This window comes from Stigmatopora nigra, chromosome 1 (assembly GCF_051989575.1).
Source record: "Stigmatopora nigra isolate UIUO_SnigA chromosome 1, RoL_Snig_1.1, whole genome shotgun sequence".
Taxonomy (NCBI): Eukaryota; Metazoa; Chordata; class Actinopteri; order Syngnathiformes; family Syngnathidae; genus Stigmatopora; species Stigmatopora nigra.
In genome coordinates, this window is record NC_135508.1 from 25,877,230 (window position 1) to 25,903,818 (window position 26,589).

Here is a 26,589-nt window from a genome sequence, read left to right on the forward strand (position 1 = left end):
CCGGAGAAACCCCCTCACAGCAGCCCTGGACCAGCCCACATCTCATTGTTAATCAGCGAATGAATATGCATTTTTGTTATACTATAACGGGGCAAACTTGGGTTTGGACAATGTCTTTTCCATCCTCCGCTTGGGACATCAACACTCAGCGGGCTTATTCTTTGGGAGGGAGACCCGGAGCTCTGTATGAATCAATTTGAATGGAATAAATCATCTGTGGATAAACTCGCTCAACCCTGGTTTGTCTCTTCCGATGCTGAATACGCTCCATTGTTAGACGGGAGGTTACAGAGTTAAGGAATTGGAGTAAGGTTATATATATTTATAGTCTAACACTGTATATATGAGAGTGTAGTTCACGAGTCAAACCGATTGCACCGAGGACCACAGTAGGTCCTGGTCTTTGTTCCAACCGATCCAGTGCCGACATTTTAACCTATCAGGTGTCTTCTTAAATAAGTAGCACCTGACTTTAATCAACTGATTAGTCATGCAAAAGGTATCCTCTTGTTGAGTTGGAATAAAAATCTGCACTCACTTCAGCCCTTTGAGGACCGGTTTGACACCCCTGGCCGTAGCTGATCCCTAATTTGAAAAGACTGGCACTTGGACACAGATAGACTGTAAGGGACGTTTTAATGACAATTAACTTATTTTTGAGAAACTGTTCAGGATGTAGCTTTTTTTTTGTTAAAAAAACTGATTGACCCTAGCTCCATGTGGCCATCAACCCTTTCATAGGATAGCCAATGCTAGTGAAGGCGCCATATGGGCCTTAGAAACCAAAGAACTTCCGGTTCTTGTTGGACAAAAATAAGCAACAAAATGACTGTTTCACAATTTGAATCTTGTAATCGTAATCTACAATTTCACGTTCATCATATTTTGGTTAATCATGTAACAGCTAAATTTTAATCTCGTTTTATCCATATTATTTTTTCTATCTGAATATTACAATGTATGACTTCTTGCAATTTACTGCGGTACACTTGACCATAGCTCACCGCACAGTGGTTGGGAAACACTGCTCTAGACTGCCTGCTCTTCCCGAGCGTTGCCGCAGCCAGGAAAAACTATCAACATTGAGGGGCGCTCTGTGTCAGCTCATAGCTTGCGCCGAACAGTACTTTTCGAGAGTTCTTCTGGCTCATTATCACCTAAACACCAGGGTTGTATTCGAGCGACACTTATTTTTACTTTACAGAAATTATAACCAGCTAACGGTTGTGTTTGAAAGAACAAAAAAAACACTTTTTACTTTTCAATTTCGATATAATAATGATGTGAGGAGAGCAGAGGAGAGAGAGGAGCAGGGGAGGATGGGGAGAAGAGGGGTGGAGATGGGGAGAAGGGGGTGAGAAGGAGAGGAGGAGAAGAAGAAGGGGTGGGGGGGGTGTGTGTGTGTGTGGGGGGGGGGGGGGGGGGGGGTTGTGGGTCGTACTCATTGGGGGTAGGGGGCTTGATACTGTCGTTGTTCACATAATAGCCGGGCGGGATTTGAAGGCGTGGTACGTGCGTGTGGCCCACACACAAGGCGCGCACAGCAGCACTAACAGGCAGCAATACACTGGATGATGAGATTGGACAGCGGCTGCGGGGTGACTCCCTTATATGACGATCGCGACCGGCAAGACACCTGATCGGGAGCGACCGTCATGCGTGGGAGGAGGCTGGACTTTATTTACTCCTAAAGACATCAACGCGCCAAGGTAAAACGATAGAAATTGAGATGGAAATTATACACGCTATGGCCGGCTTCGAAAAGACAAAAAGTAGTCCCCGGCGTGTGAATGTAACGGATTGAGGTTTGCTTCCCACACAAGTCACATGTGGTTTATAAGGGAGGGGAATAAATAAAAGAGTGCGTTTTTGAGACTTTTGTTTGGAAATGGGAGCACAGGTGGAGACCATCTACAGACGTTGACACTCACATTCATTCATTGTTCTCTGAGTAGCTTTGAGGTCGGCTAGTTCCCGATGCAATATGCTTTAGATAGAGTCAGATAAAGCATATTTTGTCCACTGCTTGGATACGGGAAGGAAATATCTGAGCTGATTTAAATAAATATAGTGTCTAATTTAACTTAACACAGTCGTATTGACAATGTGACTTGGCTAATATTAAAAATGGTGATGAATCATCAGTTTTATATGGGTTCACTTTGCAGCACACATTCAAGCAGTGAGCATTTTGGGCTTATATATGATTGATGAAATTATTACATCACTGAAATTTCCAATGTATTTGATAGAAACGTAGCAGATGTTGTCATGTTGAAGGATGTAAACCATTAGAAAGAAAAAGTTTTACCCACTAGTGTTTTTTTTGTTGAAAAAGCTACATCTCAGTGTTTTATTCATTCATTCATCTTCCATACCACCCATCCTGGAAATGGTTTTGGGGTTTGTTGAAGCCTAACCCAGCTGTCTTTGGCCGAAAGGCAGACGACACCCTAGACTGGTCGCCAGTCAGTTGTAGGTAGGGCACATAGAGAGACATACCACCACCAGCGGTATTCAGGCCAGTGCCTGCCCTCTCCGACGTAGTGAACAACACACATGGCGGCCATCTGAGTGTTTTATTTATTATGTATTTAAACGGACCATCAACAAGATCACCCTTTCATGTAGGAGTTTCCTCTCTCGAAGACATAAGCCCAATTTTGCCATTTGAGGAGCACTGGTCACAAGATCTGTAAATAGCCCTAAAACTATTGAGTAGATACACAAACAATATATTCTATTATCTGTTATTTTTCTTGTGTATCTTTGTTGATCATTGTGCGAAGCCTAGATTCATGAAGGAAATACACAACACTATTAGATGTAAGCCCTACTGAAAAAAAAGGATGACTTCTGATCAAGGTGATCGTCATTGTTAGCAACTACTATGGTTTCCACTATGCTGTAGGCTGTGCACAAAGTCACTGCAGTAATGTGAATTAACTATGTCATTAGTACAGCCAGGACCGTCGTTTTGAGGTCTGTTTTCAATTCTACTTTCCACTTTTATAAGCAGCATCATGTAACCGTCTTGTTATAATCAATGTATTCTTGGAAATGCATTGCTCCCCCTAGAGTACATTGGCAAATTCTAACAAATACATTATTTATTTGAACATACTATTAATGTAGGCTGACTGAATTGAATTGAATGCTTTCATTGTCATTATACAAGTATAATTAGATTTAAAGCTTTCACCACATAGTGCACAAATAACAACAGACAAACAAATACATAATCAATCCATAAGAAATGAATAAATAAGTAGTCCAAGTGAGGTCTGGAGAGTGTAGCGGTCTTGTTCCACCCGAAGTTCAGGATGAGTTCCATGTTTTTTGTAGACATTGAGCACCAAGTCGCACCACTCACTGAGTCTATAGATGCAACAACAAACAACCAGACACATAGAAAATTGATAGATAGTAGAGATGAATACTCACTAAATAATCAATAAATAAGAACTTAATAAGCAGTCTAAGTGATTTCAGCAGAGCGGAGTCGGCTTGTTCCGTCTGAAGTTGAGGATGAGTTCCACGGTTCTGGAGATGTTCACCGCCTAGTTGCACCACTCGCTGAGTCTATGGACGCAACAACAAACAGGCAAACATATAAAATCAATACATATAAATAATAAATGAATAATAACAAAATAGTAATGATTAATAAATATTCACTAAAAAGTAATATATAAATAAGTGGTCAATATAAGAAGTATAAGTAGTAGTAATAGGTCTTGATTAAGTCCTAGTTGGAGAACTCAAGTTGAGTATGGTGACTGCTCTTGGGAAGAAACTGTCCTTGAGTCTGTTTGTCTTGGCAGTTGTGGCTCTGTAGCGCCTTCCAGAGGGTAGCAGGTCGAAGTGGTGGAAGCCGGGATGTGTATTGTCTTTTATAATGCTCTCTGGTCTTCTGAGACACCAGGATTCATAGACGCTGGGCAGGGTGGGTTGGGGGAAGGTGGTGATCTTTTGAGTTGTGTTGATCACCCTCTGCAGTCTTTTCCGGTCAGCTTCTGTGCAGTTTGAGTGTCACAGTGATACAGTGTAGGTCATGCATGCTCTCAATGGCAGACCGGTAACGGTCACCAGCAAGTTGGTGTTAAATTGCTCCTTCCTGAGTAAGGAAATGTAGCTAATAATTCCCCTTCTTGATGAGTACTGTGGTGTTTACCACCCAAGTGAGATCAGCAGAAATGTGGACTCTTAGGAATTTGAAAGTCTCTACTTGCTCCACACATTCACCATTATCATACAGGGGCAGCCTTGTTCCGTTGAAAGTCCAGGTTGACTTCTCTGGTTTTGTAGACGTTCATCACCAAGTTGTTGAGAGTGCACCACTTGCTGAGTGTAAGTGTGACTGTACTGAGTGGAGTGTTGCATTTTTTCAGTGTTTTTCCCGTTAGTCAGTGCGAATGGTTTATATACTAATTCTTGTTGGCAAATAGTCATGCTTTATCCTATTGTGGGGACATTTGTGTGCATCATTTTTGGAATATTTTGAAGGGGATACAAAAGCAAACAACCGGCATGGTATTGTATATAGACAATGAGTCAATGTGTCTCCATAACCAAAGCTCCACCGAACCCCTGAGACCGACTCAACGAACCCCTAAGGTTTGATCAAACTCAGGTTAAGAAACAATGATCTAGTGGTTTTGATGTTCAATACTAAAATGAGACATTATTCAGTGCAACGTGCATTGCGCAGAAAAGAGAGAGCGATAGAAAGCGAGTGAGTGAGAGAGAAAGAGAGAAATAGAGCTAGAGAGAGAGACTGTTTCAACAATTGTTACAAAGTATACCGTATTTACTCTTATATAAGCCGCCTGTGCGTATAAGCCACACCCTTAAAATTGCCTTAAAATTTTAGAATTTTAAAATCTCTCGCATATAAGCTGCCCCCGATTCCCAATTTTCACCTCCATGTTCATATCTTTAATAGGGAGTACAAATGTGTTACTTTGAAAGGAAAATCTTGAGAAAAATCAACACATTTCTGAGATACTGTGTGAATCAAAAGCCTATTATGCAGGTCAATTTCATAAGTTAGTAAGCCTGTCTCTGTGTGTGTATATATATATATATATATATATATATATATATATATATATATATATATATATATATATATATATATATATATATATATATATATATATATATATATATATATATATATATATATATATATATATATATATATATATATATATATATATATATATATATATATATATATATATATATATATATATATATATATATATATATATATATATATATATATATATATATATATATATATATATATATATATATATATATATATATATATATATATATATATATATATATATATATATATATATATATATATATATATATATATATATATATATATATATATATATATATATATATATATATATATATATATATATATATATATATATATATATATATATATATATATATATATATATATATATATATATATATATATATATATATATATATATATATATATATATATATATATATATATATATATATATATATATATATATATATATATATATATATATATATATATATATATATATATATATATATATATATATATATATATATATATATATATATATATATATATATATATATATATATATATATATATATATATATATATATATATATATATATATATATATATATATATATATATATATATATGCAGAGACAGGCTTACTAACTTATATAATAGGCTTTTGATTCACACAGTATCTCAGAAATGTGTTGATTTTTCTCAAGATTTTCCTTTCAAAGTAACACATTTGTACTCCCTATTAAAGATATGAACATGGAGGTGAATATATATATATATATATATATATATATATATATATATATATATATATATATATATATATATATATATATATATATATATATATATATATATATATATATATATATATATATATATATATATATATATATATATATATATATATATATATATATATATATATATATATATATATATATATATATATATATATATATATATATATATATATATATATATATATATATATATATATATATATATTAGCAATTTTGGGGACTTAGAAAGTTGTGTCAATGAAATGAGCTTCATAGCATAACCTCTTAACTTCTAGTTAGTGATTATGAGTGACTACAGCTTGTGACCTCTCTGAGGCCACTTAAATAGGGCCCATTGGATACAAACGCTACAATGGGAAAGTGAACGGAGCTCAGCATGGGTCCAAAAAAGTGAATCCTCTACCTGAACAAGTAAGGAAAGTCACTTGGAGCCATTTCAAAGCAGCTGCAGGTCCCAAGAGCAACAGTGCAAACATTTTGTTTGTAAGTATAAAGTGCATGGCACTGTTTTGTCACTGCCACAATCAGGAAGAAAACGCAAGCTATCACCAGCTGCCGAGAGAAAATTGGTCAGGAGGGTTAAGATTCAACTGAGAATCACAATAAAGCAGATCTGCCAAGAATTAGAAGCTGCTGGAACACAGGTGTCAGTGTCCACGGTCAAGCATGTTTTACATCTCCATGGACTGAGAAGCTGTCGTGCAAGAAGGAGGCCATTGCTCCAAAAGCGGCACCTTAAGGCTCGACTGAAGTTTCCTGCTGATCACATGGACAAAGATAGGACCTTCTGATAGAAGTTTACAAACCGTGCTTCGCCTCATTCTGCCATTTAAAAAGACTGTAAAACTCCAGTAAATACGTTTTTTGCCCAAATGTTTTTTTATAGTTAATTTGACAATTTGATGAACCGACTGCATGATATGTACAAAAGAACAAAATCCAACTAGCGCAAATGTCATCAGGCACTGGACTTCAGATATTTGCAAGTGAATCACAAACAGAAAAGTGTTTTGAATCCAAGGCTAAGAAACCTACTAATGTGAAGTATAAAACACCCAAAATACCTACACGACCTCTTAAGGCAACAAATCTTTTAAACAATGGTTTCATTGCCATTCATGACATTTGTAATTTTTTTCCCTTTAAGAAGGATCATTGCATTTAAAAATTGGCTTCTCTTTGGTAGATTTATCTGGGACACTTTTGTCATTTCATGTTGCTTTTTTGTGGTTTCAAACTTATAGTATATCATCCAATTATTCCAAATTTTATTTAAAACAAAATATGCTATTGCTGCAATTTACTTTTTTGTCCCTGTAGATGACCGAGGGCAGATTGTGTCAAGTGCAATTGCTAGATGACAGGAAGTTGGAGCTCTTGGTTCAGGTAAGAATGACTTGTAGATGCTCGATATTTACCGTATTAACTCGCAACTAAGCTCCCCGTGCATTTAAGCCGTACCCTGAAAGTTGCCTTGAAATCTTTGAATTTTACAATTTCTTGTGTATAAGCCGCCCCCCTGATTCCCAATTTTCACGTCCATATTCATGCTTTTAATAGGGGGTTACAAATGTGTTACTTTGGAGGGAAAATCTCAAGAAACATTTTCACAAGGACCATTTCTGAGATACTGTATGAATCAAAAGCACACTATAAGGGTAAATATCATATGGAATTCGATGTTTATATACTGCTTTTGTAAATGCAAAATATCAAATTATTCAATTTGAAAAGAGAAATAAGTCTATCTTGAAGAGAACCTGGTGCTTTCTATTTACATAATTTAATATTTTCCTACCATAGGTTTAAGATGTGGTGCCAGCCATATTGCTTCTAATGTCAATATATCTCAATTCTTTCGATGATTCATATTATGATAGTTGTCACTTTCAAACAAGAAATAAAATAATCAAAGTGGAATTTTGTTTTATTTCAAAATGGAGGCTACTCGCGCCTGGTGAAAAAAAATACCTCAAATCTTTCAATGGTTCATATTACTCCAATAGTTGGCACTTTCAAACAAGAAATAAAATAATCAAAGTGTAATTTATTTTTATTTCAAAATGAAGGCTACTCGCGTCTGGTGAAAAAAGAATGTAGATGGTAGCGGCCCGACCTCACTAAGATGGCTGCACCCGACATCCCTAAGATGGCCGTGCCCCGACCTTGCTGAGATGGCTGCGTCCTGACCTCCGAGCGAGCAGTGACGGGAACAGTGACGTTGGCCAACCAATATATATATTTAACTAATTCAGCGACCAATGACTGCTAAACGTCCAATCCCTTTAGAACATTTTTTTTCAGTCAAAATGGATTGTATCAGCACTATCAATTACAGGTAAACTTAGGCTCCTTCAATTAATTGACTAAAAGGATAGCATGTAAATTATCATCTATTTTGATCGTCAATAGATTCTTAATTGCACTCTATTTGTGCTGTCCTTTGTGTATTATTAAACTGAAGTTCTCAATCTTTTATTTTTTTTGCATGTTTCTTTGCCAATTTTTCTCTGCGATTGGCTGGCCCCCAATTCAGGATGTACCCTGTCTAGTTCCCTTAGTGAGCTGGGATAGTTCATAGCACCCTCTGAGACCCTTGTGGGGATACGTGAATGAATTAATGCCTGGCAAATTTAACCACATATTTTGGTAATCTTTATAATGATATCAAAACTTTTCAAAAATTGATTAAAAATAAGGGAGTTTTTAAATAAATCACCTGAAATATCAAGCTATATTTTGTCTGTCTATTGGTCGGTTGGTCTGTCTGTCTCATACTATCCATAGGCCAGGTGCGCTCATTTCATCAATCTTAAAGGCTCTACTGGTAGATCGCCTGAGAGTAGGGCTTCAGTACATTGCAAATTATATATTAAGTATAAAACAAATCATAAAAATGTAAAATTTTACACTTACATTGCAACCGAAAGACGGGAGATGAAAAACCCGAAAGTCAGGGCTCCGCTTCTTCTTCAGCGCTGAATTGGGTGGCGCTCAGCGTCAAAGAAGAATTTTACCACAGAAGAAGAATGACACGCCATAGAAGAATTTCACCGCAGAAGAAAAATTATGAATATTCGACCGGTGTTACGACTCCCCCTGGGGTATGATATACCAGGGAGTCGCAACTATCACAGCAGACAGGTTCGGTCAAAGATGAGTTCGGACACACATTGCAAGTAGCCTTCAGTTATTTTTATTTACAATAAAGTCAATAAAACAGACTACGGGATAACATAGGGGAAGCACGAGATATTAAAGTGGCACCCTCAAATAAACACGGTAAAAACCCCTCCCAGACAGGTGTTCAAATGAACACCCACAAAATACAGGAAATAAGACCGAAGGATGCCACTGTTAAACTGATGTAATATAATCTAGACAGGGGAATAACTGTGTCTAAATGCACAAACTATATGTATACCCATGGTGTCTAAACTTATCTCAAGTCCCCCTATGCAACCCAAAGTCATTAACAACACATACAAAATATAACAGGGAGTAACATACTCACAAGCCTGCAACTCAGCAAGGCATCAATGGTAAGGGCAAAGGCAAGGGCAAGGGCGAATTGACAACTGAAAAGGCTTTAAATAAGGGCAGGAGGGATGATTGGGGAATTAATTACAGCTGTGTTGGCCTGGGCAGGGCTCTGTCACAGGGGTGGAGCCACCGCTGCAGATACCTGTAAAGAAAAGAAAGCACACACCTCCTACATAGTGTGTGTCCAGGCTGCCAGCCATAACAACCGGCGAACCAAAGGCGTGGGTGCGCCGCCTCGAGTGAGGTCTGCCCCATGACCCGGGCCCCTGCTGGAACAGGGAGCAACACCGTATGTAGGGGAAGAGTTTTCTAACATGACTGAAGAGAATGCTCATCTCCCGTAGCAAGTTTTTTGGAAGAGGATTCCTTCCCATGGGTAGGAATGCTGCTGGCTGGCTTCATTGTAAAGCCAGCCTTAGTCAACAAGTTCAACCGTCTTCATCCTTTAAAAAAACAAGGACAAAACCTGTTTTGACTGATTCGTTTATACTGTAATCCCTCAAAAATTGCGGTTAATATAGACTAGACATGGCCACGATAAACGAAAAACTAGGCAGTAGGAATACCCCCGTTATTACTACCACAATACGTTTTCACGCCTATACGGAGATACAATAGCACAAGTACTATTATCAAAAATTGTATATTTATAAAATATTACAGTTATAAGCATATGGCCAAGATGGTGCCGTTCAAGCGGGAGCTAGTGGCAGTAGCTCTGCACCAAGGGTGTCAGACTCTTATGTTTTTCATGTTTTACAGTCCTTCTGTCTTTTTTTAAATTACATTTTAATGTTTCTTAATACATTCCTTTTTACTTTACTTGGTACTTTTTACTTTAATGATTTTACAACTTTTCTTGTTCTGTTAGCCTGGCATCTTTCGGCTACTTCTTTTTTTGGAACCAGCCAGCCATGGCTACGCTGTCACACACATGGGACTAGCTGTTACGATACGCATCAGAAGGAGCAACACCTCGGTGCCGCCAGAGTTTCAGAGCTGGACAAAAGTGCCAAAGCCAATGCTTCTGACCAACCATTCCATCGTGGGATGGGATGGAAGAGCTGTCGGCGCCTACCAGCAACGGAGTTGAGGAGTTCTGCCCTGCTGCTGTTTTCTTCAACTTCAGACTACTGAGTAACTGTGCGGATAAGCTTGGAAGATCGACTCTGCATATTCTCCACCTCGGTCTCAGTCTGCAGAAGTTCCCCATCTCGTGGAAGACTTCCTGTGTGTGGTTCCAGTTTTTGTCCAACTTTACAACGTCTTTTTGAGTCCGATTCAGCTACCGTAACCAAAATGGCGCTGTTTAAGCCGCAGCCGGCGGCCGCAGTAGCTAGTTTAGTGTTTTTGCTGCTTTTATGTTTTAATGATTTGATGATTCCATTTACTTTGATTTGCTTTGTACTTTGTGCTTTTGCTTTGCTGTTCTGACTAATCACACTCTTGCTACTGCCACAATGTAATTTCCCGAATACGGGATGAATAAAGTTATCCAATCCAATGACTAATTTATTACTATCTAAATATGATGTATATATATTAAAATTTAAATACTTTTAATACTATACTCACAGTGATATAAATCCCAAAAACTGGTTAATGGGAGTTTTAGTCCAAGTCCTTTGTCTTCTTATGGCATGGGTCCATCGTCCGCGATTTTCGAGGGATTACTGTAGTAGCTTGACTAAGCGTGGGATGGAAACATGTCAGGTAACAAAATGACCTAAAAAACCCAACATTGTCTTTTCTGAATGAATCAGTCAAAACATAGGCTTTGTTCTTGTTTTATAAAGCATGAGGACAGTGTAACTTCTTGATTAAATATTTGAATAAAAACGTCCAGGAAGTATTTCGCTTCCCGGAAAACTTGTTGCTGCCTTTTCTGGCTAGGGCCGGGACGTGGGGCGGACCTTGCTAGCCGCCCGCCTGCATACGCCACCAGACTGCCTGCCAAGACATTAAACATCCACTTCCCTCCTCCACACCACCCAAATGTCCCTTAGCTGTCCAGGGAGCTCTATTTTCGGATACGTGCAACGTCACCCCACTGCCCGGATTTAAGTGGAATCACAACGTATCTCCGCCTCGACATCCCACCATCCCCGCCCCCGCCGGCCAAAGTGGTTTATTTTCGGACAAGGCTGATTGCATTCACCATGACGTGGCCCAGGCTCCCATTCAAAAATAAATGAATAGATAAATAAAATTAAATCTTCGCTGGTGCTCTCTGCTGTCCAATTCGCTGTCAAAAGTGTTATTTTCAAATAAGCGCAAAAGACTTCAGCCCACTGCCCGGACTTAAATGGAATCTTAACTTCTATCTTGCTCTGCCTCAATGTCTTGCAATCCTCACTGGCTAAAGGATAAGGCCCATTCAATTTGCTTTAACTTCGCCTGGGGCTCGCATTTGTCCAAATATCCCCATTCGCTGGTGCTCTCTGCCATCCAATTCGCCAGGCAAGTTTTATTGTCAAATAAGCGCCACGGTGTAACGTCGCTCGGGGCTCGTATTTCTGCCTTAAGCATGGGAGTACAGTAATCCCTCGAATATCGCGGATAATGTATACCAGACATAGGCCACAAGTAGACAAACTAATCCTTATACAACAAAGAACAAAGCCCTTTTTCTGTGTACCGGATGAGCAACCGGAAAGCCTGGATCACAAAAGCTTTCACAAACTGTTTCATCCCGAACACAAAGCTGTACCTGTTACTGTTACGATCACGACGCGCTGTCGTGGCACGCTCGGGAAGGGAGTTGAACCCAGCCGCGGGGAACAGGATGGAAATTGTGGCAAGTAGCTTCAAAGCAAGATCTTTAATAACTCAAGGGATATTTACAAAACAATGAGGGACTTGGGGAAACCGACACGATACCAAACCGCAAACAGGAGGATGAGAGGCATCGAGGAGAAAGGAAGCGGGGCTGCATAGCAATTGAATCCACGCCGTGACATCCAGGAACATGCTGGAATTGTGCAAGAGCATTACCGGAGTATACGGGAGCATGCCTGACGCATGCAGGAACGATCCGACAATGGTACTACGACTCATTGATGTTTAAATACCAAACAGAAAGTAATCAGCAGATTGACCGCAGCTGCTCTTCCCTGACGGCACGCCAGGAGGGATAAACGGCCGCTTCTGAAAGTTACGTCCACGGGAGACGTCGAAGAGAGGTAGGAGAAAATAAGGACCCAGTACCGGGGAAGCAGGTGAGGACAAGGCAAATCGTACAGATAACCAAAATTTTAATGACTTAGGAGGGACCTTATAAAATAACACGGACGTAGGAAACGAAACATGAAACCTAACTAGACTAGGGAAAACATGTGGAAACGAGGAATAAGGTGATGTGGATGCATGGCGAGGGAATTTAAGCAGACATTCCGACAATTACATTAAATTCAGTGGGGTTTAAATAGACAAATCAGGAACTAATTTCGAATCGTGCGCAGCTGCGCGAACACAACGGCAAGGCAGAAGGGAAAAAGGAGAGTGGGGAAAAACAATAGCTCCTGACAATACCTCACTGAAAGGGACTCTTCTTCATGGACTTCAACTAAAACTCCAGTTAACCTGTTTATTGGATTTATATCAAGTGGAGAGGAACTCTTCACTCGGAATACAGTATTTAAAGTATGTCGGGGCACTCATGTCAAGGTATGACTATATGCATTTTATTTAGATATTAATAAAGTGAGGTAATTTTATTATTTAGTCAACCACCAATAGTGCAAGTTCTCCTACTTGAAAAGATTAGAGATGGCTGTAATTATCAAACTGAGGCAAACCTTTACCATGAGAGACAGAATATGAAAAAAAAAACTGATAATCACATTGTCTGATTTAAAGAATGTATTTCCAATTTAGAGTGGAAAATAAGTATTTGGTCACCTACAAACAAGCAAGATTCCTGGCTGTCAAATAGGTCTAACTTCGACACTCGGATGATTCGGCGAAAGACGTTCTGCCGGCGAACGATTCGCTGACGGATGTTTCGCCGACGGACGTTTCGCCAACGGAAGTTTTGCCAACGGTAGTTTAGCCGACGGACGTTTCGCCAACGGAAGTTTAGCCGACGGACGTTTCGCCGACGGACAGTTCGCCAAATGGACATTTCGCTGAACGGACAATGTTTCTCATTCTGTTGTTTTTTGTGCTGAGGTTGAAAAACATACACACACGATCCGGGGGCGGGGTGAGCAAGTGAATCCCGTTTGCCAAAACGCTTGTTCAGCGAAACTTCCGTTTGGCGAAAAGTCCGCTCGGCAAAACGTCTGTTCGGCAAAACGTCTGTTCGGCGAAACATCCGTCGGCGAAACGTCCCTTCGGCAAACTGTCCGTTGGTGAAACGTCTTTCGGCAAATCGCCGAAAGACGTTTGCTAGAGAGCATTTGGATGATCAAGAAGAGGACTGGGAAAATGTTTTATGTCCGATGAAACCAAAATAGAATTTTTTGGTAGAAAGTTCTCTTTTTTGGAGGAGAAAGAATGCTGAATTGCATCCGAAGAACACCATACTCACTGTGAAACATGGGGTTAGAAACATCCTCTGGGGCTGTTTTTTTTCTGGAATCCGACCAGGACGACTAATCTGTAAAAAAAGAAAGAATGAATGGGGCCATCTATCGAGATATTTTGAGTGAAAATCTCCTTCCATCAGCAAGAACTTTGAAGATGAGACGTGGTTGGGTCTTTCAGCTTGACAATGATCCCAAACACAGCCAGGGCAACAAAGTAGTGGCTTCATAAGAAGCATTTAAAGGTCCTGGAGTGGCCTAGCCAGTCTCCAGCTCTAAACCCCAGGAAAATCTGTGGAGGGGGTTGGGTCTGTAAAACAGCTTCAGAAGCAGGAACAGAGAGAGAGAGAGAAAGAGTGATGGAAAGCGAGAGAGATTAATCAGTGTCAGACTGTTAAGTACTTGTACTGACATGTCAATCATTCACAGGGTAAATAATGTATGATAACAATGCAAGCAAAGTTTCTATTGACACGAAAAAACTTTAGGTCGATAGTTTAGTCACCTGCAAGACAAAGTCTCTATGACAATTGTCAGGTTTAGAACCATATACATTCAATAATTTCGGATCAGAGGTAGCACACGCAGAGTCGGCTTGATGAGATTTTCAAAGACTTCAGCTGAAGGAGGTGTCAGAACAGCCAGCTCTGGGAAATGATTCCATCCCCCAGCGTGACCAGTTCGAATCCCTACCTACCTCCAACAGTTGAGCTGGTTTTATTAACAAAGGGTCATGTGACCTAGGTACAAACTTAAGGCGGGGAAAAGTAGACAAAGAAATGGGAGTGTCGTGATAGATGACACCCCCTTAACTAAAAGGTGTCATGATGGAAGTTTCCACTGAGTCATGCAAAATTCTATTCTAGTGACTAAACTATATAAACCAAAAGACACAATAATAAGCATAAAAAACATTCACACCTCACAACAATGAACAAACTTTAGCCTCATAGTTTAGTCATTTGCAGGGCAAAGTCTGATTAATCAGTGTCAGACAGTCAGACTTGTGCTGACATGTCAACCAATCACAGGGTAAAGTTTGTGTGATAACGATGTTTTTATACTTACAAAAACTGATGTAACATGAACAAAGAATTGCAAAGCGACCTTGCCATCTTATCTTACAACCTTATCTTACAATTCCGTCCTGTTGTGAGTATAAACACATCGGAACCTCATTCGTTAGAAACGCTACTTTTGAATGAACTTCTTCACAAATTACTTTGAACTGGAATTCAGACCCACCAGAAGGGAGCGAAAACCCTCACGCTTGGGACAATCGCCTCATGGCCTGGTGTCTCAGAGTAGGAAAGACATATTAAGCAGTGTCAGACAGTAACACAACATGAAAGTCGGATTTGGATATGGATTGTTGCATGTGTATACAAATTAGCATTAGATGGGTTTCAACAATTATGGTACGTTCGACTGTGGCATTAATGGTACGTTTGATCAAAGCTGAGAAGCAAATTAAACAACAGGTTAGGATAACAAGCACGAGAGCAATAACAGTTATGAACGGTACTAGGAATTTCAAGAGTCTTTCCATGAGCCCGAGAGGAACCAGTCAAGCCATCCTCGTTCTGGAACCGGATCTCTGGTCATAGTGTTCTGTATGTTCTTCATAGTTTGTAGGGCATTATGGACTGAGTAGGATGTGTTGGCAGAGATGAAGATCCAGCACGAGTCTCCTACCATGGCACACACTTCCCTGCTGGGTGGTTATTCTGTCAAGAGCAAGGATAATCATTTGGGTCATAGCGGTTATTTGAGCTTCTCGACCTTGTTGTAGTCGTGTTGATGCGTTGACATAGGCCAGGAATCTGTGGTCAATGGTTTCCAGACATAGGGTGTTGTTTGCTGTTCCTACCCAGGGGAACAGCCCTCAGGATTTTGGAAGAGACTGACCAGTGTTTGTGTTCGAGGGGGAACTCCGAGCCCCACACTGGATCATGGAGGCATAAATCGAGGCTCCGGCGTTGACGCCTGGTAGGTAGATGTGGGCTGGTGAGTTCTTTGTTCTGGAGGTTGCCCCATAGCTGTTGTTGTGCAACTGTTCCTCATCATCAGGTGGTAGTCGTTTTCTTCACTTCATTCTTGTACTTGTTTACAGTGGGACTGATGTACCCAGATGTCTCTTTCTTCGATTTTGACGGCGGTGGGGGTGGCCAAAATCACACAGTGAGGTCCGTCCCAACGTGGAGATGACCAGCACTTTCTTTTTATCACCTTGACGAGTACCAGGTCGCCTGGGGACAGGTCCTCTTGTATGTGCCACTTTGGTTCAATTCGATGAAATCCATGTCCAGAACCTCAAAGGGATATGTCCCTGTTTGCCTTGTTCAGTGCTTGGATTGTTCATTGCCGTGAGAGTTGTGTCTACAGCAGGTGAAACAGTTTCTGAAAAAAAAAAAAGTAGGTTTGGAGACCTGTGGGAACATGCATTGGTTGTTGTACTATACTATCCCTCATGTTGAGACATGGCTCCTCCCATGTCTCAATTTGGAAAGTGGCAAGCAAGTGGCTCCTTCTTTTTCCCATTGTAGTTTCTCTTTTCCTGGCCATTCATTTTAACTCTTTTTAAGAAGGCTTAGTCTCAATTGAAACACTTTCACATTTTTTTTGCATATGAAGACAATAAAACTAATGACAGGGGTCTCAAACTCAATTGACCTGGGGGCCGCTAGTGGCAGAGTCTGGGTGAGACTGGGCCGCATCAGGATTTCCACAAGAAAAGCGCTGATAAAATATTCCAACGTTATATAATATCTTCATTTTTAATGAAAAATAATGAATTAAATAAATTAACTTAAAGATGAATAAAAAATAAAACAATCAGTAATACAAACAAAAAAATAAATAATGAGCGTACAGTAGATATACCGTCGCTGGCTAAGTAGAGAAAACTAATTATTTTTATTCAAAAGTTTCAAAAGTCTGTATTAACAGCTCTTTAAATTTTAACTTTCTGTACTTGAATGGAACATTGAAGATGAAAAATTCTGGACACGGCTTCTCTTACTTCTTGCTGCTAGAGACCTAGCAGCGCTTCTTCTCACATAGCTGAGCCACATTTGGCTTGAGAGAGGAAGCAGTGAAGACCCTCAATAGAGCTTGAAGATGCTCATCAGGTCTGGACCTATAATTTGACTTATTGAAGTTAATGGTGGAGAAGAGCTCCCCACACAAATATGTGCTCCCAAAAAGGCACATGGCCCATTCTTCCTCCCAATCATTGATGGGGCTCCATCCGTTGTTATTTCAACAAAGCTCTTCCATGGCAAACCGGCATTCTCAATGGCATCACACAGCTGGTGAAATAATTCCTTAGCGATGGTCTGGCCACGCATTGGAATTACTGTGAGCAACTCCTCCATCACTTCAAAATTGTCATCAACACCACGGACATGTATTGCGAGCTGGGCAGTGTCTGTGATGTCTGTGGTCTCATCAAGAGCCACTGAATATACACTGAAACATTGCACTTTCTCATACAGTTGATCATAAATGTCACTTGACAGGTCAGAAATGCGCTCTACCACAGTGTTGGCAGAAAGGCTAGTGTGGTTGAACTGACTTTTCTTTTATGGACAGACAATATGTGCAGCCTGTAATATGCACTTTTTGATAAATTCACCTTCTGTGAATGGATTTCTTGCTTTAGCAATCAGCTCACAAACGGCGTAGCTGGCTTCGACTGCTGGATTACTTTCTTTGGTAGTCTTCTTAAAGAAATCATGTTGCCTCAGAAGACGTGTTTTAAGACTGTCAACCTGGTTGGCTCTCTCATCTCCCTGGTATTTTCGTACTCATCAGCATGTCTCTTAGTATAATGACGTTTCAAATTTTATTCCATGTGCACCGCTACTTTTTCAGTGCAAATGAGACACGTCGGTGTGCCCCGGTGCTCAACAAAGAAATATTGCACTCCCCACTCTTCACGGCAGGCTTTCAAACAGACATACATCTCTTGGGCTGAACTGTGTTTACACTTGGAATGAGTCTCGGATTGAATTTCTAACTTTCAGTCGCGCGGGTCTGTGGCACATGCGCACTTTCGCTCTCCGATCGTAATGGATTACGGCAGCTCTCTGAGCCGAGCGGAGTGATCGGCTTCACGGCTTCCCCTCCGCCCAGCTAATTGGAGGAATTAATGAGTGAGTGAGCGAGGCACTGGACAGCCCAGCCAATGTCCCGCCCTCTGGAACCGTATACCTCACCGTGATTGGTTCATCCAGCTCTGAACACAAGTGTCATTTATATTAATCTTGCAGGCCGCACGTACATTAATCTTTCATATTAAGACGTGGGCCGCAAATTATCGTCCCGGGGGCCGCAGTTGGCCCGCGGGACGCGAGTTTCAGACCCCAGCTCTGGACGATGTTTATTCTAATATAAAACATGCTTATAGACCCAGATCCCTCCCTCACCTGGCTGGATCAGACCATCTCTGCCTGTCCGTCACCCCCGCATTCACTCCGCTCCGGAGGCAAACAAGGCCACGGACAAAGATAATAAAAAATTGGCCCGAGGACGCCTTTTCTCAGCTGCAAGACTGTTTTTCCTGCACCAACTGGGAACTTTTTGTACAGCACAACCTCCAGGACTACACAGACACTGTAATTTCCTACATCAAAAACTGCACGGACAACGTCACACTTAATAAACTGATTCAGGTTTTTCCTAAACAAAAACCCTGGATGACCAATGAGTCACAGGCACTCATCAAATGCTGCAACACCGCCTTCACGTCAGGGGACAAGGTACAATACAGTGCTGCCCTAGCAGAGCTGAAAAGAGGCAATTAAAAAAGACAAGGCAGCATATACAAGGAAAAGTGAGGAGCACTTCACAGGAAATAACCCAAAGAAGATGTGACAGGGAATTTGACATATTACCAATTTCAATTACAATAATGTGTTAACGCAGATGCCTCACAAGCTGAGGAACTGAACCGTTTCTTTGCCCGTTTTGAGACTTACAAATCAGACCCAGTCTCAACACCTCCACCACCCTGCAGCAGTACACTGAAGCTTCAGGAACATGAAGTAAGACTGGTAATGCGGTCTGTGAACACGAGGAAGGCTGCTGACCCCGACGGAGTACCTGAGAAGGTGCTCAAAGCCTGTGCTGACCAGCTGGCTGGTGCTTTCACAAAAATATTCAATTGTTCCCTGCAACAATCCATCATTTCATCCTGGCTGAAATATTCCACCATTATCCCTGTCCCTAAAAAGCCAACCATTGACAGCCTGAATGACTATAGGCCTGTTGCACTCACGCCTGTGATCACGAAGAGCTTTGAAAAGTTGGTCGCCCATGATATCAGGGATAGAATCCCTCCCGCAGTTGACCCTCACCAGTTTTCTTATAGAGCAAACAGGTTCACTGAGGACACTATCGCCATAGGACTACACACATCACTGAGCCACTTGGAGTAACATGGCAATTACGTGAGGATGATTTTCATTGACTATAGCTCAGCCTTCAACACTATAAAACCGGACATTCTGACCGACAAAATGTCCCACCTTGGACTATCCTCTTCCATCTGCTGCTGGATAAGAAATTAACAAACTAACCACAAATTGTTAGACTTGGTCTCCACCTCTATTCCTCCAGTACATTGAGCACTATGTACTGAGTCCTCTTCTGTACTCCCTGTACACATACGACTGTACACCGACCCACCAGTCTAACTCCATCATGAACATTGCCGATGACACCACTGTTAGATCGATAGATAGATGGATGGATGGATGAATGGATGGATGGATGGATGGATGGGGGAGAGTGTGAGAGAGAGAGAACCTCCTCTATGCATTAGTGCCTATTTTAACCCACAGGTTTATTATTCTATGTATTTTAAGATGGCAAGCAAAGCGATATTTGATTTGATTTCCCCCATTTTATAGTAAGTTTGTGTGTAATTAGTGACTTTCTTTTCCCTTTTCCGCCCTTTGTCTGTTTTCCTTAGGTTATTTTTATTTTTTTCGGAACTACACACTCAAACCACAATTCGTAGTTTAAGTACTTTTCCAGAGTACAGGACGCCCTTAGTTCACTTGCCAGAGACTAGTATTACACAGGGTTTTTAAAAGGTCTCCTTTTCCAGGACGCGATTCCCATTTCTCAAAATGGACCTTCACATGAAATGCCCCTTTTGCGCATTTGGAGCCTTGGTCACAACATGCAGGCATTCATATGGACTCACATGAGATGCCGTCAGATGTCTCCTTCAGTTGGATCAATCTTCAACTGTCGAGAATCCAGGGTTTTAGACACCATGCGCATGGTCTTTCCCAGATTTCGATCAGCAGCGCCCGGATTCCTTTCCGGTGTGTTGACCCCGAAGCTTGCAAGGACCAAAAAGTTAGGGTCATTTTTAGTTATCTTTAATATAATATAAAACAATACAACGAGACATCGGGGACATCTTTGGCGTTACTTGCAAGGAGAATCCATCTTGAGTTTGTTTCCGTCCCAGATTATTCTCACGAGCGTCATTTTCTCGACTATTTAAGGCCCCAAGTCACAACAATTACAAGGTTATTGATTGGATCCAATTGCGTAAGCAAAAAATAACTGCAACAATAATTGCATATCAGGTACTAATTAATAACAATTAAGGTCGGAATTAAAAAACAACTGAATTGGAAATTAAACCAACCAGCCTCCATATCGAAACGAGCGTCTCGATTAAAGACAATATGCGAGTAATCATGGAGGTTGGTTGATAGCAATCACGCTGAATCAGCAACAATTAAAGTGTCCTGTTAATTAAAGGGTCTGCTTCACGAATTTGCATCTGGGGTAGGGGTCAGTCATATCTTCCAGTATTCAGTATTAATGTAGTTATATTTTTAAATATGTACATTACATTTACATATGGTCGGGCCAGCTCTGAGTGGTTAATGCGTCGGCCTCACAATTGGGGACCTGGTTTCTAATCCAGGTCCGTCCAAATGTGTGGTGTTTGCATGTTCTGTGCCTGATTGTGTTATGATCGCGCCGCTGCGTCGTGGTGCGATCGGTAAAGGATTTAGACCAAGTCGCGGATAAGCAGGTTGAGGAGAGGAAATTAGGTTCAAAACAACAACTTTAATAACTTAGAAGGGATCTTACAAAACAACGAGGACTTGTAAAACTGAAACAAAACCAAACCGGAAACAGGAGAACAAGTGGTATAGAGGAGTAAGGTAGCGTGGCTGCATGACTATGGAATCTATGCAGTGACATCCAGGAATATGCAGGAATTGTAGGACAATCTGTCAATGATACTAACACTAATTTTAAATGGTGTTTAAATACAAACTAAGGAAGTAATCACGGATTGATTCCAGCTGCCCTGCCTTGACAGCAAGCCAAGGGGGGACAAACGGGCCGCTCGTGACAGCATGGGTTTCCTCTGCTTACTCCGATTTCCTCCCACATTCCGAAGACATGGATGGTGGGCTGATTAGACACTTTAAATGGCCCCTATGTATCAGAGTGAGCGTGAATGGTTATTTGCCAATTCAGGGTGTCCCCTGCCACTGGCCCAAAGTCAGCTGGGATGGGCTCCAGCACCCCCCGCGACCCTAGTGAAGATAAAGCCAAGAAATGAGATGAGATATTTAGATATTAATACATTACAGTCTTTTGACGTGCTGGAATATTTGATTCATTTACACTTTTTGATAATTGCACTTGTATTTCTGTATAGGCACAAAAACATGTATTGTGGTAGTTATAAAGGGGGTGATCCTACTTTACGGATTTTCGTTCATCGTAGCCATAACTGGTCTACATTAATTGCAATATTCGAGGGATTACAGTACCTATATTCAGCCAAGGGACACACAAAGAGACATACAACCATTCAAATCCAGAATCATGCTGCCGCCGAGCGGGAATTGATCCCACACTTGACCGCACCGATGGCAGGCAAGTGAACCACTACGGCAGGGGTGGCCAACCAGTCAGAGACCAAGAGCCACATTTTTTACCGTGTTACCGCAAAGAGCCACATTTTTTACTGTGTTACCGCAAAGAGCCACATCACACAGATTTATTGTAAATGTCACACACCAGCATATGAATGACATAAATTGACTCCTACAGTACTAACAGCACAGGCCAGTCATTATCAACAATGAACATTGTGTGCACTGTCTCACACAGACAAACTCTCAGTTCAACCAAGTCCACAAACAAAAACATAATAATTTACAATAGCGTTTTTCTTTTTCTATGCATGTTACTTAGTAGGACTTCTGTCATAAAATCAGAGCCTATTTTTGCGCAACGTTCGCTCCTTGTGAGCTGTCATTTATTATGAATGGCTTTTAACTAGCGCGCCCACCACGTGGGTGTACACCTCGCTCTCCTATTGGCTGCTCCCGGCTGAGCACTCTCGCCTTGGTCTGCCTCGCAGGGGGTGTGGCTTTTTCAGCAGACGCTCGATCTTTGGGATACTTTTTGTGTGCGCGACGCTGTTCATTGTCGCTTCTGGTTCACGGGAGCTCTCCCACTCTGTTAAAAACGTTTACTCAAATGACCTTGCTCCTACTGGGAAACTTTGAGGTATTTTCATCCCAAGCACATGCGCATTGGACGAAAATACCGTATTGAACTCAACCAAAGCGCACACGCAAAAAAAAATAAAACACAAATACAAACTTTGATATGGACGTAAGAGCCGCATGAAACCGGGCAAAGAGCCGCATGCGGCTCGCGAGCCGCGGGTTGGCCACCCCTGCACTACGCCATCAGGTACTCTAAATATTGAAATGTTATGGCAATTCAATGATTATTCCTTTTCCATTCATTTTCTGAACCACTTCACTTGGGTTGCATGGGTTGCTGGAGCCTATCCCAGCTAACTACAAGCACCAAGTTGAGGACACCCTGAATTGGTGGCCTGGCAGTCGCAGGGCACAAGGAGACAGACAACTATTCACGCTCACACTCATACCTAGGGTAAATTTAGGGTGCTCAATCATCCTACTCTGCATGTTTTTGGGAGGACCGACCTGAGATGGAAACCTCGACCCCAGAAATGTCATGCTGCCAGGCAGCATTTAATGAATAATTTAAGTGAACTTGTACATATTGCTTTTCTAACTCTCAGTCTTAAACATTTATTAATGAAGATATATTGAACTTCCTGCTTTAAATTGAAAAGGGTTGATCACTGCAAGACTTTAAATCCATTTAAAGCTTAGGGTGGGCATTCCTCCCAGTTCAAATGGCATCAACCACTTTCGCTATCATTTATCTACAAAGCCAAATGTATCATAGTTGATACATGAATTTTGAGAAATGTGATTTTTTTCCTTCTTAAAAACAATTTTATTTATTACAAATTATATATTAAAAATTGTGTAGTGGTTCTGAAGGCCCATTAAAGGCTCAGAGTTTAAATAAGTTGCTATTAATTGTATATTGGTTTGAACTTTAAAGGGTTAACCATTAAGCAATGAAAAACAGGGATATTATTGTCATATTTAATGCTTTTGGGTTTCTTTCACCTCAAAAGGTCATGGGACAAACACAAAGCAGTATTTTTTTTTTGCAAGCCGCCACTGAATTTGATCATTCTTTTTTTACAGCCCAAGTTGCTATCTTACGAACTTGTTGACTTGGTCTCATCTCATTTCAACCTGAAAGAGAAAGAATTCTTCGGTCTCGCCTTTTTCAGTGACAAGTATGTAACTCTTGGCCTGACGCGGTTTGTAAATGATTGTAGATGTGCTAAATTTGTATCTTTGCTTTTCCAGTGGCCAGTGTAAATGGCTGCAGATGGACCGCAGAGTTCTGGATCATGACTTTGTAAAGAAGCATGGTTCTATTGCCCTTAACTTCTTGGTCAGGTAAAATGACACCTCTATCTCTAGGATACTGTATATTCAAATAAATTATAATACAGTGGTATCTTGAGATTTGATCTAAATGCATTCCAGGACAGAGCTCGTATGCCTAGTTACCTGTATCTCAAATCAACGTTTCCCATAGAAATGAACTAAAAACAAATTAATTTGTTCCAAACCTCTGAAACAATACCCCAAAAAACAGGATCTTGGAATGGAAAAACATTTTAATTGTTCTAACTATTAACCCTGTAACAATGAACGAGTGGTTATAATGTTTAATAGTGCTAAAATTATATGGATTTCAGGGAGAGGAGAGGGACAGAGAGAGAGAGAGAGAGAGAGAGAGAGAGAGAGAGAGAGAGAGAGAGAGAGAGAGAGAGAGAGAGCATGGCAACACGCTCGTAACATAAAATGAACCAATTTAAATGAACTAATTCTGTTTTAAATTTTTATACCTTTCTTCTCCCGGCTTTATTTGCCCCGCCTGCACCCTGACTTTCCGCTGCAGATTTTAAAAGGAACCTATTGAGGGTTTGCTTTTGTCTTTCATTCAAAATATTCCGAAAACAATGCACACGAATGTTCTCACAATAGGATAACGCACGGCCACTTCCCAACGGGAAGTAGAATATTCCTCTTGTTAGTGGGAGCAACCACCGCCAGACGTACACCATTCTGCACTGACTAACGGGGAAAAACGTTCGGCCCAGTGCTCGTAGAGACATTTACTCGAGGGAGTTGTGGGCGGAATGACAGCATCCTTTTGCCTCGGCTCTATGCTCGTTTATCAAAATTTGTCTCGTATCTCAAGATGAATATTTGCTCGAAATTTTACTCGTCAAATTGCTTGTATGTCGGGGCACTCGTATGTCAAGATTAACTGTACATACTTTAATGCATGGCTGTCAAAGGCATCTATGTCACTGGGCACGTTGCATTTTCCTAGGGTCCATTATCTCGGTCAGTATATTTATTTAATTTGATAGTGCAACAACTATATTTTTTACTACCAGCAAAATTGTATTTATACTGATTTGTGTGGTTTTTTTTGTTATTTTACACAGAAAAGGACAATGGGTTGTGACTCAGCCAAGTCAAACTTAATGCATTGAAATCAGTTACGAAGCACAAAATAAGGATGCTTCCAAATTCCGTTTAAATATTTAGTCCTCATGATTAAAATTATATAGCTCTCTTGTTGTGATTTTCTTTTCTTTTATGCGTTTTTTGTTCTAAAAAGTTTGTTTCACTAGTGCAAATATATTTTAAAGTATAAAACAGGCTATATTTCAAATAGAATACAAATAGATAATAAATAAATAGGTGGCCCGGTGGAAGAATGGCGACCACATCGGCCTCAACCCCTTGTGTCTGTAGTTTGCATGTTTTCCCAAGGTCTGTGTGGATTTTCTCCGGATACTACCACATCCCAAAACCATGCATAGTAACCTCAATGAATGCTAGGTATGAGTGTGAGCGTAAATGGTTGTCCCTTTTCCTTGTGCCCTGAGATTGGCTGGCACCCTATTTAGGGTGTACCCTGCCTGCTGCCCATAGTTGGCTGGCACCAAATTTAGGTTGTCCCCTGCCTGCTGCTCATAATTGGCTGGCACCCAATTTAGGGTGTCCCCTGCCTGATGCCCATAGTTGGCTGGGATAGACCCCTGGGATGGCACCGTAGTCCTCTCTATTTACTGGTCGTCACCAGGCTGATGATGTTACTGAAATAATGTGGCCTGTAAAATTTAGGTCGAATTCAACCAGAGCATCGAATCGATTGCAATCAGTTTTCTGGATAAAAAAAAACAAAACAAAAAAAACAGGAGTCAAGTTGTGATTTATTCAATACCATGAGAATAAAATGTTCTGGATTAGGATTTTAGGTACCTGTAATTAAACCCGTTTTCAATTCAGTGACTTATTATTTACATATGGGCGACCTGACGGATGAGTGTTTAGCGGAGACATGGGCAAACTACGGCCCGCGGGCCATATACCCATATATATTAGGCTTTTTAATCCGGCCTGCTCACGTTGTCCAAATTATAGTAAAAATCAATCACTTCATTATTTACCCTTTCCCTGCAATGCTCTCGTTTCCCCGATAGATAGCGCACTAGTCTAGACCTTTGTTGGAGTGTAACTTTCCAGCTGCCATTCTCCACCTTTGGTAAAAATGAGGAGAAAAAAAAGGGAGAACAACAACACAGTTCCCACTGAAATGTGAGTTTTTCCACTGTGTTAAAAATAGCAGCTTGCACATATACGCACAGCAGCAGTACAGTACCTTAATTTTTTCACCTTCAATTGTGTCTTTCTTACATTTCAATCCCCTGGTTTGATAAATTACATTTCGTGTCCAAATGCTCCTGGCCCGGTCACTCTGTCAAATATTAGTATGCATTCTGAAAAAAAAAATGAAAATCAGACATAGGCATTGTCGTCATCATTGACTTGACAAAAAGCCTAGTAGTCATCATACCCTCAGCAGCGTATGACGGCCTGCAAGTAAAAAAGTTTGGCCACCCTTGGTTTAGCGCGCCGGCCTCACAACTCTGGGATGCTGAAATAATGTGGCCTGTAAATTTCAGGTCGAGTCAAATCGTTACATTTTCACACAGCAACGAATGGATTGCAATCAGAGGTTTCTGGGTAAAACAAAAAAACAGGAGTCAACTTGTGATTTATTCAATGCCATGAGAATAAAATGATCTGGATTAGAATATTAAGCACCTGTAATTGAACCCGTTTCATTT

General features: G+C 40.6%; 1 protein-coding gene and 1 long non-coding RNA gene across 2 annotated transcripts; one reads left to right on the forward strand and one right to left on the reverse strand.

The window, feature by feature from the left end:
- Positions 1 to 1,449: 1,449 nt before the first annotated feature.
- Positions 1,450 to 23,845, forward strand: LOC144199640 (FERM domain-containing protein 4A-like). Its single transcript, XM_077721472.1, has 4 exons — positions 1,450 to 1,709; positions 7,231 to 7,296; positions 23,573 to 23,667; positions 23,741 to 23,845. Exons 2-4 carry the CDS (start codon positions 7,231 to 7,233, stop codon positions 23,835 to 23,837), a joined length of 258 nt encoding a protein of 85 aa, XP_077577598.1. The 5' UTR covers positions 1,450 to 1,709; the 3' UTR covers positions 23,838 to 23,845.
- On the reverse strand, positions 2,664 to 14,257 carry LOC144199727 (uncharacterized). The gene is made up of 3 exons (XR_013326961.1): positions 13,985 to 14,257; positions 3,445 to 3,582; positions 2,664 to 3,378 (listed from the first exon to the last, which is right to left on the reverse strand). It is a non-coding gene; the product is annotated as an uncharacterized LOC144199727 (long non-coding RNA).
- Positions 23,846 to 26,589: the final 2,744 nt, after the last annotated feature.